Here is a 13,466-nt window from a genome sequence, read left to right as displayed (position 1 = left end):
GCGGACGTGCCCGTCCTGCCTCGGACGGGATCAGCAGCTCAGCAATAAAAACTGCTCTGGTCTGACAGAAGTGCACCCTAAGCAGGAGCTGATCTCCGTTAGAGGGAGCCAAGATCCGAATTAAGAGATCAAACGGTTGGAGCTCATCACTTTATATCTCTCTGCAAGCAACAAATGACTTAATGGATCCAGATTTTCACTGGATCATTTTAAAGAAGCAGCAGGAGTCAACCTGACAGCCTGGATGTGTGATGCACAGCCCACGTCCAAGGAAGGGAATCTAAAAGCTTTCGGAAAACATTTTGAAAGCCTTTGGCAATCAGATGAATAAATTCTGCCATCCTTTTGCTGGCCAACCGTTGACTCTGAGCCAACCTTTTCTTTTCAGCAGCCTTGCAGATAACTAATCACTAGCATCAACACCACAACACAACGCAGCCGCTTGTCTTTTAATACGCTGACAGAAACAAATGTCATCTTCAAATGTCAGATTTGCTCAGCAGACAAGAGGGACGATAGAGTTATTAAACTGCACAAATATGCCAAACAGCGCTCGCCGTAATCGCCGAGCCGCAGCGGGCCCCATCAGGAGGGAGACAGCAGACCCAAACCACACCAGCCAGAGAGGGAGTCTGCTGCGTTTACAGGGACGGGTTAACAGGAAACAGGAGTGCTTCTAAAAAGGAGACCACTGAGGAGAAGTCGCTGCCTATGAAAAGGTCACTTCAATATGAAATAAAAACAGGCTTAGAGTTTGGAAAACGCACAGAAGAGCAGTGAAGGGCTTTCCCTCTGCCTCCAAGCCAGGTGGGCTTCTAATTCAACTTCTTTCATACGAGACATTTACATGTTTTTCCTATATTGTTTCTGGACATCGTAATCCTGCATGCTCACGCTGCTGCAAGAGAGGTTGTGTTTCCAGATTATAAATTTAGGAGCAAAATAGTCAAGTAAAAGCATCTATAGTGTGATACATTTTAGACATAAACTTGTTTCATATCAATGAATCTTGTCATTTCACATCCAAATGTTCAATTATCATGCTTTCTCCTGTTTATATGTTTCTATTTTCATCACATAAACACATAAGGTGGGCCTAATTTACTCGTCACTTCTTTAACATACCTTGAGATTCGTTTTGAAAGGCAAACGTGAACAGAAAATGATATTCTACAATCTCCAACATGCAGAACTCCCCATCCAGCCTAACTACTGAGATATCAGGACACGGCTGTTTGGTAAATTTTATGCCCTACTGAGCTACTGATGCTAAATGTGTGCTTAGAGACCTTCTGTGTAATAAAAGCTGTGAAATCTCTTTAAAACAAAGAAGCTGTCATGGTTCAGCCCATTAAAGGCAACTGATGCTCTCAGGCTCGGTGTAGTATTAACATGTTGCCATTTGCCTTTTAGTGGTTTTTTTGATGCATTTTTCTTATCATATGATTTATGTTCCCCAAACATTACGGAAAAGCAGAAAATGTGATGAAATGAGTTTGGATGGGAGACCTGTGTGCCAGCGACATCACCGTGTCCATTCTGCTGCAATGGATCTCATCACTGCCACGCTCAAATATCTATTAGGCCAGAAGGTTGGCTTTCCTTTTTTTTTTTTTTTTTTTATGTGGGGAAATAACATTTTAGTGAGATTGCTGCTGATAGCTTACCATTATTGAAAAGATTTTACTTTCCTAAAATGTGCTGTGAAGAAAAAAAATCAGTTTAGAATGCAGCTATTTGACCTGTTTTTTTATTTTTTGTTGTTTGTTTTTTTTCATACCATTTAAAAACGCAGAAGTAACCTCCTCTGCCAGAAACGGAAGCATTACAGCACTATAATAACTACATGAAACTAGACCATGTTTTTTAGGTGTCGAGGTGATTAAATGCACACCTTTAGGACATCCAGCTTCGTCTTAGAGGCCCACGTCCTCAGCTGGAACACACAAATCTAAGCGCTGTCTGCAACAGACTGACACACTTACACACACACTTCTATTATGTGGCAAATTCTGGCTAACACCAGTTATCTGGGTGACCCAAAACCCAGTTTGTAAATCCCAAGCGGGGAGTGAATATAATACCGACTTAAACAAGGACGCCACAGACTCGAGGGGGAAGCAAGTAAAAAGATTGTTTTAGGATTAAAAAAGTAACACTAATCCAGTTTAGAAAAGTGCATAAAGGAAAACGATAATTGGCTGCAACATTTCAGTCTTTTTTTTTTTTTGCTCGCATTCAAACAAGCATGTGATTTTACCTGCAGAAAGGCAAATTACCTGTGTCACCTTTTCCTTATAGAGCTTAAAATAATCACGTCAATTATCCAGCTAATTGTAGATCTGAGTCAATGACAGTCATTTAGAGGACAAATTTATTTTTTTCCCCCCCTTCTGAAAGTCACCTTGGACATGTAGATTTTCAAGAGATAATCCGGTAAAAGCAACATAGAGGATTCATTTGGCTTCATGTCTGTTATGTGTTTGACCAATCAGATGAAATTAGACCACATCAGGACAGCAAAACAAACAAACAAAAAAGCAACAGTTTGAAGCAACACTCCAAGCAGCTCTGACACTCTGAGGGTTCATTATGGAAGAAAATTCCAATCTCATCTGATCCAAGAGACACTTTAAAACTCGTGTTTTTGAGATACTGTCAAACTATCCAAGTTGGATGAGGCACAGGTGGTGAATTGTTGCACCAAAACGTATTTGCTTCCTGCGTGTGCTTCTCACGGTAAAATACTTAAACTTTTTTTTGATGTTGCACATTTTGGACATAATTATGAGAAGTATTTCCCAACAGATGCACGCTGAATAAGTCCAACTTGCTTCGTGGAGCTTCGTGCCTTCCTGGTTTATCCTTTAGATGGAGCATAACTGCGTTGCTGACCTAAAGCGCGCCTCGTTCTCAGCAGGACGCAATTCTATTTTTAGTTTCCGAAAACAAAAAGCTCAAGTTTAAAACAAGGAGATCAGTCCGGCCACGCTGACTGTGCGGTACCCAGACACCGAGGCATCGTTCCACTGTCTCCTCTTGAGTGTTTGAACATAAAAACAGCTCCATGTGATGGGTGAGAAGGATGCCCAGGATGCTGCATCAGACGCGGAAGCTGCGTGTGTTGCTGAACATCAGGGAACATCAGCTCCTCCGAGCTACAAACGGCGCTGCGTGCAGGCTCTCGTAGGGGCCACCTGTCCTAGTTCAGTTTATCTCAACCCCCTCCTCCTTAAACAAGAAGAAAAAGAAAGAAAGAAAGTACTTACGTGTAATGTTGGGGGAAGAGGTGGGTTCCGGTTGTCGGCGTGGACACGCATATGATAAGTACAGTTTGGACTGTGAAGAGGCAGAAAACACCGAGCGTCTGCGCGCAGATCGCCATTTTCCATTAAATATTCAAGAAACTGGGGTAAATAAAGAGAAGGAACCGGAAGGACAGTCTCCTCGCAGCCTGAGCTAAGAATAACCGAGCCCGAGGTGATGGTTGGCTGCCTGGCGGAGGCTTTCTGGACACTTCAGCCCCAGCAGTGAAGTCTCAATTCGGAGGCGCACACGCAGAGCTGGCTGCGTAATAACGCAAGTGGTGGGGGAGGAGGAGGTGGGGGGGTGGGGTGAGGTGAGAGGGGGGGGAGGTGGGTAAACGAGGATCAGGAAGATGCTCAGCCGCTGGTGCTGATGTGCCTGCCTGGCTGCCTGTTTGCGCACTCGCTGTCCTCCCTCCCTCTCTCCACCACCGCGCACATTCGCTCCCCCCTTTTTTTTCCCCTTCCCTCCTCCACTGTCTCCAATGTAACATCCAAACACGGTGAAGCTTGACGCCATCAAAGTGGTTCCATTACGGCTTTCAAAGTAAAACCTTAAGGGCTGTGAACATTTCTTAGGAGCCTAAAGGAATTTGAGGTTTAGGGGAGAAATGCCTTCGCTCCTTATATGTGACCACATCCGGCGCACATAATTTACCCAAACTCACTCAGCAGCCTGTAAACTCATCTGACGCTCACCGTGACCTCTGCGCGATAATAGAATTTTATTGTTTTATTTTGTAGGTCTGGCTTCCTGTAGCTTGTCTGTCTGTTACGCTTGATTCAGCTGTTGGCACAAGCAGTCCTCCCTCCTTCCAAACAGCCTATTCCTGTGCGATAGACGGGGACGCGCATCAGGCCACCTCCTCTTTCTCCTCCTCATGTCCCCACTCCCTCCCTCCCTTTCTCTCCATGTGCCGCCTTCTCCAAAAAACTCTGGATTAGAAGCAGAAATCAAGGCTTTATTTTGGTAATTAGAGGCACGACTCTTGAGGGTCCTGTTGTATTAAGTGGAGTGTAAACACAGGGCTGCATTTCTTCTGCTTATTGTCACATCTGGTGCAGTGGGTGAACATCTGAATCAGGGAAAGAAGAATTTATCAAACTCATTTGGGAGAAACGTCACTAATATGTCACTCTGACAGCAGATATACCTGCTGTGATCAGTAGATGAGCTCAATCCATCCACCTGCAGCCACTGCAGTGGCTCTTTGCAGCTTTGACCAAATTTTACTCAGGAATAATTATTATTTATATTCACCACAATAAAGAAAAATCTATTTTTAGCCAATTATTTGAATGATAGCTCTAAAACAGCATAATCCTAATAAACAAGGAGAAACATCTTGTTGATCAGTTCTTACTTGTAGCCTGTTAGCCACTTCATTAATTCCAGCTTGCAGCCACACAGGCTGATTTTTCTTTAAAATTCTGAAGAAATTTAAAACTTTTAACACATTTCATGTGCATTGCTGATGAAAAAAAAGAAAGTCTAGTTTTGAATAAATGAGGCATTTTATAAAAATATACCAAGTTAAAATTATTTTTTTAAAAAGCTGGCATTTGATAAAAAAAAAAACTTAATAAAAGTTGAACTAAATGGAGGTTTCTTAGTTTATTACAAGAGACTGTCCCCATATCCAGCAAATGTTTATATTCACTCTAATAAGTTATTTGAATGGAAAAAAATGTGGTTTATATATTATAAGTGAGGAAAACTGTCAGTAAATGTCAAGACTTATTACATATGATGGAATTATTACAGATCTTTCATTTTATTATGGAATAAGTAGTAGTTTGTATTTGTTAAACACTTAATGAGTTGTGATATCTTTACATAAAACTTCACATATATTTTGTGGCTCTGGTTTAATTTAGTGAGAGAAGTGGCAGTGGCTCTATTGATTGTAATGGTTGCAGACGATCTCTGGGATAGTCCAACCTGCGCCATACATGACCAAACCCCATTTCTGCCATTTATAAAACAGGGGGAAAAAGGTTGTTGTGGTTCATGCAAATCCTGTTGTATGAACACTTTCTTTGGGGGTCAGCTATGTGTTACACAATCATTCCAGCAGAAATATTCTGATTTTCCTGCGGGAAGTGTCTCAGGCTGCACTGGAACAGCTACAGCTAGCTGCTGCTGCTACTGTTTGCTCTTGCACATAACCACATATTTCCATAAATAAGCATGTAAAGTAAAATGAATAGAAATGAGAAGGGTTAACATCACACAAATCACTATAAACATTATGAGAATGTAGTGGATTCAGGGCTGCAACACTTCACTTGGGGCTTGGCTCCAGCTGGAATATAGCCATTAGCTTGTCAATCCGGCCAGAGTTAAACTCTATTTTTCCAAACTGAGGACATTTAAAAAGCTATCTACAACATGTAAGACATTAATCATTTATAACCTCTCCATAGAACCCTACATCAAAGGATCTGAGCTCTTGCTTTAATAGAATCTTGTCCTGTGGACTTACAGTAAGTGAAATATTGTTCGTTTTAATGGTACACAAGCATGAGGGATGCACTGAAACCTCAGAGAAAATCTGATCCAGCCTGAGGTTACCCCCCAGAGAGGTGGTGATCTACTCATGTCAGCTGTATGTGAGCGTGCACTGATACCTGCATCATTATCTGTAAATGCTCCTGCACTGCAGTTTCTTCTCTGATCTTGCTGTTGTGGACATGACATGCATTTGCACCTAAACAAAGCACATTCTTATAGTTTGAATCATGGTAAAGAGATCACAAACTAAGGGTATACAGCCGTTTACATATGATACATTTTGTGTCTAGTATAAGGCAAAACTATTTTTGAAAAAAACTATGTCTTTTTTTTTTTTAAATGCAGTTTTCATCAGAGGTTCAGGACACATGGTCCCCCCTCAGGTGTTCCTGAGGGAGTCTTCCAGCTCATATGGTGGAAACAGACAGCCAGCCGGCCTTGTGGCTGTGTTGTCCTTGGCTCAGTCAGTCAGCAGGGGACACACAGGTGCTCTGCAGCAGTCAGCAGGGTCGCTGAGCAGCATTTTCTGTTTTCTCAATGTCACAAAAGAAGGAGCTGCTTTAGCAGAGACGACAGTGTGGGGCGTAAACCCCAGCAGGACAGGGAAAACCCACCAGATGGCAGGAACATAGAGAAATGTACATAGATGTCACAAGGTCATTCAGTCAGAACAAATATCTGCTCATTTTCCTGAAAGCTGAACGTTTTCAGGATCTACAGAGGAACAGATTCACTGTCAAGCAAACCTTAAAATAAAAAAGATCTAACAGAAAAGTAGGACAGTCCTGATTTGATTGATCATGCTGATAATAATAGCTTTAAATGTTAGTTTCCAGTGCACACAATAATTTTTCCAGCTTACTTCCCATCGTGACATAAATGATAACAACAAGCAGATGCTGGTTGACTCTCCCTTAATATTTCTGCTGACTCACAGACACTTTTTTCCCCCTTCTCCTCTTCTTTCATTCAAATGTACATCACGCAACATTTTATCACAATTTACTTGGAGCCAGAACAAAGATAAATGAACACCAATTTAGCTTTGAATAAGTGAACCATTTTCTCTGTCTAAAAGAGCTGTCTAAAGCAGGAAGGGGTTTTATTTCTCTGAGCTCTGTGCAAACAGAACACCGGGGAGGGAGAGATTTTTCTTGGCTGGTTCTGAAGCCTCATGGTGTGGTGGATTTGCAAAGACTAAAAGAAGGCTGGTAATAATAACTTAATTTTTTTTTTTTTAAATGCGGGATGACTTTGCTACACAAAACCTGTAACCTTTGTGCTACAGTGCTTGCTGGCAGAATGGAGGGGATTGCCATCCTGAGATCTCACTGAACAGGCTGCAAAAGCTTACAGAGAATCCACTCTTTACTTATAGCTGATCAATAAGGAATCCGCTCAGTGAAAACACACAGATCGATGAGTTCTGCTGCTCCTCCGAAAGATGAGAGAGGCAGACACGAGGTAAGTCTCCCCTACGAAGGGTCTTTCTCACCGTCCGTACAGTTTCTCACAAAGAGGCGGACCTGTCAATCCCTTATTGATCCGGGGAGTAGAGAAGAAGGAGACAGGTCTTGCTGTTCTGTATCAGACTCCAGCCTCCTTTCTGGGGACTGCTCCCCCAGACTGAGGTCGAGGAGGTTGGAGGAGAATTAATCACTGCTTGTTTCCTCGTCTGAAGGCTGCAGAGGAGTCACCCCACACAAGCGCCGGCTGCTTATCTTCCACTTCTTCCACCTTATCCATCTGTTTTCTCTCGCTGACCTCCTCCTCCGTGTCTCTCTGTGCCCTGCTGTATGCTGATGTTTTTCTGCACCCGACGGAAAAGCAATACTTTGCACTCCACACACACTTTACGCCTAACTTCAACAATCCTCTTAAAAGGGTAGTTCAGATCTTTTGAAGTGGAGTTATGTGAACAATTAAGGGAACTCATAGCAATATCATAAAGACTAGTCAAATAAAAATCCTATAAAGTAAGAAACCAAATCTGCACAAATTATTTTCACATTAATGACTAATGTGTCTTTGAATTTAAAAAAATTGTTTACCTATGGAAACAAACAAAAAATGGCTCAACAACGGTGACACTCATGGAGGAGTTGATTAGAATCAAGAAGTCAGACAGGTTTGATGTATTGGTACGTATTTACTCTCAGATTTGTTGAGTAACATATGCAGATAAAAAGAGGTTGAAACGATAAACTTACCGGTCTAGAAGTTTCATAAAAACTCTGTGTGTTTGAGCGCCAAACTCTGTCTTTATGGCGCTCTGCCTCCCATATTTATTTCTGACAGTTGTCTTACTCGTTCTTTCTTTTCCTTTCGTGTTTAGCAGCAAATTCACTCTTATATTTCCAGTCTGTACAGAAAGTGCTACAGCTATTTGCCGCTGCCGCTATTTGCAAATAACCATTCCTTGTGAATAACATTGTAGTGCAAAAATGACAAGAGTGTAAAGGTTTCTAAAATAGCATTCACGTCCAAAACTAGTATATTTGGGGGACTGAAGTTGAAATAAATAAATAAATAAACACTTCAAAAAACCTGAACTTCTGTGTCCCTTTACTTTATTTCTGTAAAATCAGGAATATCACCATCAGCTATTTGTCAAAGATGCTTTGTAAGAAATAAGTTGTTATCCCCTTGTCCTTTATAGGGGAATAATGAAATCTTCTGCAAAGTGATTCCAGCCATCAAGGTTATCTTTCTCCTGCATTCCTTTTTGTTTTTATTCCTGTGCTCACCTATAGTCAATGCTTGCATTAATCATACTTCACTCACCCGATCAGCAAAGCCCCAGCTCAGTAACACATGAAATGAAATTTACATAAATATTTGCATAACTCACATTCATCATTATTTACATTCCTTGCTTCATGACCGAAAGAAACCCTCCCTGAGTGCCCTGCATCCCCCCTTTACTGTAAAACACAATCCTACCCAGAGATGTGGGGCTGGGAGGCACTCTGGGACTTTCGTGCTCAAATGTCAGAGCGTTTCATCCTGATGATGATGACTCACTGCCCTCAGTCTGGGTCTGCATGAGAGAAGAACACCACCGATTAATGACCCCACTTCCTCACGTGCAACAGCACTAAACTATTACAAAATGACTAAATCAATGGTTATAGGTTCTAAATATTTGGAGCACAAATACATATTCATTTGATCACTTCTGAAATATCATCGCTCATATTTTACCCACACAGACAAATGGGGGGGGGGGGGGGGGCATGTGAAAACAGAACAAGACTCAGCAGTCATTGACATGCTCTACTAGAGGCCTAATGGGCCCTGGGTAATGGCCCTCTTTGGGCTTCAGGAAATCCTCCCTCATGCATACATCAAAGCTGGGATTGAAAAGGATCCAGAGTGAAAATAGAGGGATGGAAAGAGATATCAACACCACACACAGGGACGGGGCATGATGCAACATAGTAAAGGAAGCTCTGCAGGTTTTATCAGGCTGACATGCAGTCCATCCTCTTCAGATCATCTTAGAATTGGGCTTTTTTTCAAAGGTTTGACTGAGCTGGATCGTCTGAACCCTTGTCTGTGGGAAAGACTGTTTTTATCATAAGAAAATATCTTTCAGTGGATTTCTAAATTCAGGTATGAACACACAGAGTCTACCTAAAGCTTTCTAGAGGTAAACTACAGGTCTGAACTGTCCAGTGGAAACATCACGTTGACACACTTCATCAGCCACGCCTCCTCTTAATGTGCAGATGAGCAGACAGAAGTCTTGTTGTCCCCAAACCTTTCCTATAACAACATTCAATGTTCTTTTAGATTACATTTTCCCTCTAAAAACCTCAACGCAAACTAATAAATAAATATTAAAGGCCAAGGATATTCTTATATTCTTATATTCAGAAATGATGGAGTTATGGTTGTTTTGATCAGATTTTGAGAAAAATCTTATCCACAATAAAAGCAATATTCACCTAAAGTTGTTAGTGCTCCAAGTATGTCTTGTGAATTACTCTCTTCTACTACCACACCAAACTGTAACTCAGTACCTGTCAAATTTGCTGCAAACTCAACCATTTTTGCATTTGCCAAGGTTGATTAGCTGTGGCGACCATCTTGAACTGACTTGACTCAAAAAGCTTATAATTTGTAAATACACGTTCAGTGATTACATATGAGGTTCAGTAAAATTTGTCTCGTGGTTCATGAGATATTTTACTAGCATGCAACCACGGCAGCCATATTGTATTTGGTTGACTCCAAAGGTTAACCAGTTGTAGGTGTGCATTGATACTAACTTTCTGAAAGTTTCATTAAAATTAGTTTGGTGGTTCAGGAAATAGATTGCTAATGTGACAGACAGGCACACACAAGCGCAGAGCAAAAACATGAAATGTGTTGCAAATAGACTGGTGGACAGGCAGAAGTCATCACTTCTTTCTCACCCTGTGTTTTTTTGGTTTTCCCCATGATTACAGCTAAAAGTATTTCAAATTTTGTTTATGTTTTAAAAAATAGCAACTAACCTAAAAAAATTATTTGAGCCACTTTTCAAGCAAATTGCCAAAATTTATTAGGTTTTAGCTTTTAAAAACAATGTGTTTTTTCCCTATTTTATCATATACTGCACGCTCATACATCAGATGTAGGGAAAAAAACATAGTCATTTTTTTTTGCTTTCTATCACCCCAAGGTATGATGAAGGATGGTTTTATACTCAGTTCATTACCCTTTTTTTACTTTACTCTCTGTCATCAGTTTGTTGACTTGCTTTAACCCAGAGTTGTCAGCCAGCTGCTACAACACAAGACCTGCAGCTCATCACCGGACAATATCCACCTCCTCTCCTCTCACCGTCCACGAGCCATCTGTTTATCCTGCATGTAGCAGATCTGTCAATGTTAAGTAGGCGTGTTCAATGTGATCCTCTTTGTAAAAGTTTTTGTCCTGCCCCATACGGCTGGCACACGTCTGCTTGCAGCCTGATAGATCCATCTCCTCATCTCTGTGCTCTGTGGGGAAATGCAGCAGAGCAATGCTAACCCACAATAAGGGAAAGCTGCGACCTCCACGTGTCCTGCACAATGAAGTGGAGCATGTGAAGTCCATGATTGTCAGCTCATCTTCTGATTCAACCTTTGACTTTTGTCCCACCTTCGGACAAGATGTGCTCAAGAAAATCATTCTGCACTTTGGAGCGACATTCCTTTAAAGACAAAGTGAAGTTGGAGCTTCTTTAAGTTGTTCCACGGTCGCATGCTAACAATAAATTACCCTCCAATACTGCGGTGAGCGAAGCACTACGTGTCGCCTTATTGAACACATTAAACAATGTCAGCATTAAAGAGGCAAAACTAACAGGCCTGTGGAGTCTTTAGTGGTGTGATAAGGCAAGCGGGTGGTCCAGTCTGAACACGGTCTACTTCTCTTGTTGCTGTGGAGTGAGAAGTGCAGAGTCACTTGCCCGCCCTGCCGTCAAATTAAAGTGCATCTTAATTGGTATTAAAACTGGCGATAAGGGCTTAATGAAGGAATTAATAGATAACACATTCTGCAGCTCAAACTCCACAGTCACATTATGACAGACATATAAACACGCAGTTGTACAAAAACAGGCAGATTTTGCAGCTATAGGCAGAGTGGGAGAAAATTGTTTGGTGATGCTTGCCTGCTGTGAGAGGCTGGACTGAAACTGAAAGCTGTAATACATCACATCATCTTTTACAGCAAATATCTTCCAACTTCTCAGTTTGTACAGCCGGACGGTGTGAACCACCATTACTTTGTTTAGTGGGTTGTACTGAGTTTGTTTTGTCTTATTTATCACAGTGGGTTAAATAATAGCTCATGTTTTGTGGTCATGTATCAGTGACCTACTGCATGATAAGTGCTTTTCTTGAAAACACTTAAAAAAAAAACTATTATCACATAAAGCTGAAATGAAAAGATGAGTTGATAAGCGGGCTAATTTATGACTTTATTAAACAAGAAAAAAAAAGATGACCATTTAGAGTTACCATGTTTTATTTATTCCTTTTAAAAATTTTACTACTTTTTTAATCTGCTATAATGATGATTCTCCAGGTACAGCTTCAGAAAAAAAAGGATATATAAAAGTTTGATTGAAGAATTTAATTGGCCGTTTGTGATGAACAAAACACAACGTATATCAATATTCTGCTTGTCCAACTGACTAGTCTTCACAGTGACCCATTTAAAAGACTCACATTTGCTCTAAATGTCTAAATCTATTTCTAAAACACTTGGTTAGATTACATAGACCCTCTGTCTTTGCAGGTCAAAGCTTAATTTTTGTAATGTCTGTCATAATGTTGGTACTTAGAGAGCTTAGTGGTTCACAGACTTTTCATACCAAAAAAAACACCTCAGAAAACACAGATTTATATTACTATTAGAACCGTTATCACCTGAAATGCCATCCACAGGTCAGATTTCCAACCCAAAAATATCAGAGGATCCTTACTATTACTGACTTCAAAATACAACATTTCAAATGATAATAATTTGATGTAAGAAACTGTTTATTAGCAGTTCTATCACTCATCCATAAACAGATGTGAAAAAATATATTACAGCTGATCTGAAAACTCACACCTGTTGTCTTTCGGTGTCATGAATCTAAACTTTATGCCAACACAAATTAGCAAAATTATCATATCAAGAGCTATGATTCTTAATTATTCACCTAACAAAGTATTAGTTGAAAGAATACAGTGATCTTAACAGAACTTTAATGAGAATTCTTCTTATTTTTTGAGATCAAAATAATAAAACTACCGGTAAATATATATATACAGTAAATCAGCTGTTATACTGTATAATGGTGAAATAGTTAACACTGTTACTGCACAGAATTTTCCTATTTTAGTTAAAAATATTCCTGTTAGTAATTCACATTGTGTTGCCTTATGATCACAGTTCATTGTTTAGTGATTGTGGGTCTTTGGGATCAAATCTACATGTCGAGGCTGTATTTTCTCTGAGCGAAGTGCTGATTTTGACCAGGAGTTGTTTCAGCACAAGCTAACAGATTCGCAGCTCAAACATATTATTGTCTTAACTGCTAGTGAGAATTTGTTGGTAATAACAGGGACAACTATAGAACAATTTTGGAAATAGCCAAGCAGCAAAACAAAAATGCTCTCACTTATGTTCTTTTGTGTTCCAACTTTTTGTGCACGCAGTGGAGATGAAAATGAGTCTTTAAATATCAACTTTTCACTTTCTGAGGAACATCAAATGAAGCAAAAAGGCTTCTCGGCAGACACAGCTGAAGTCTGTTACCTTTAACTATTTTCCTCACTTTGTGACAAAACTCTTCTTTTAGGATTTTTTTCTTGTGATAACTCAAAGCTCAGAGTTGCCAGTTTGAGTCTGGCAGTTACCTGGGTGGCTGTGGCTCAGTGGTTAGAGCAGCCGTCCTCCAATAAGACAGCTGGAGGTTTGATTCCAGCTGTATGCCACATGTTGAAGTGTCCCTGAGTAAGACACCAAGCCCCTCATTACCTCTGATGTGCGCCCCGTCGGTGTATGAATGTGACCTAAAGCACTGATTAGACTATAGAATGATGTATTCAGGTTAGCTTTGTAACAATCTAGCAGAGTGCTGTATGAATGTGTGTGTGGACGGGTAAATGAGGACACAGATT

General features: G+C 40.5%; 1 protein-coding gene across 6 annotated transcripts in view; it reads right to left on the bottom strand.

The window, feature by feature from the left end:
- cacna2d2a (calcium channel, voltage-dependent, alpha 2/delta subunit 2a) overlaps positions 1-3,609 on the bottom strand; it is a 146,844-nt gene extending 143,235 nt beyond the window's left edge. For all 6 annotated transcript variants that reach the window (XM_017408346.3, XM_017408348.3, XM_017408347.3 and 3 more), the window contains exon 1: positions 3,270-3,609. In XM_017408346.3, coding sequence (XP_017263835.1) covers positions 3,270-3,385 — 116 coding nt within the window. In that variant the 5' untranslated portion in view covers positions 3,386-3,609. The remainder of the gene's footprint in view (positions 1-3,269) is intronic.
- Between the last annotated feature and the right edge of the window lie 9,857 nt (positions 3,610-13,466).

Source organism: Kryptolebias marmoratus, linkage group LG4 (genome assembly GCF_001649575.2).
Source record: "Kryptolebias marmoratus isolate JLee-2015 linkage group LG4, ASM164957v2, whole genome shotgun sequence".
In the NCBI taxonomy this organism is placed as follows: Eukaryota; Metazoa; Chordata; class Actinopteri; order Cyprinodontiformes; family Rivulidae; genus Kryptolebias; species Kryptolebias marmoratus.
Note: the sequence above shows the minus strand (reverse complement) of the source record. Positions and strands in the feature narration are given on the sequence as shown.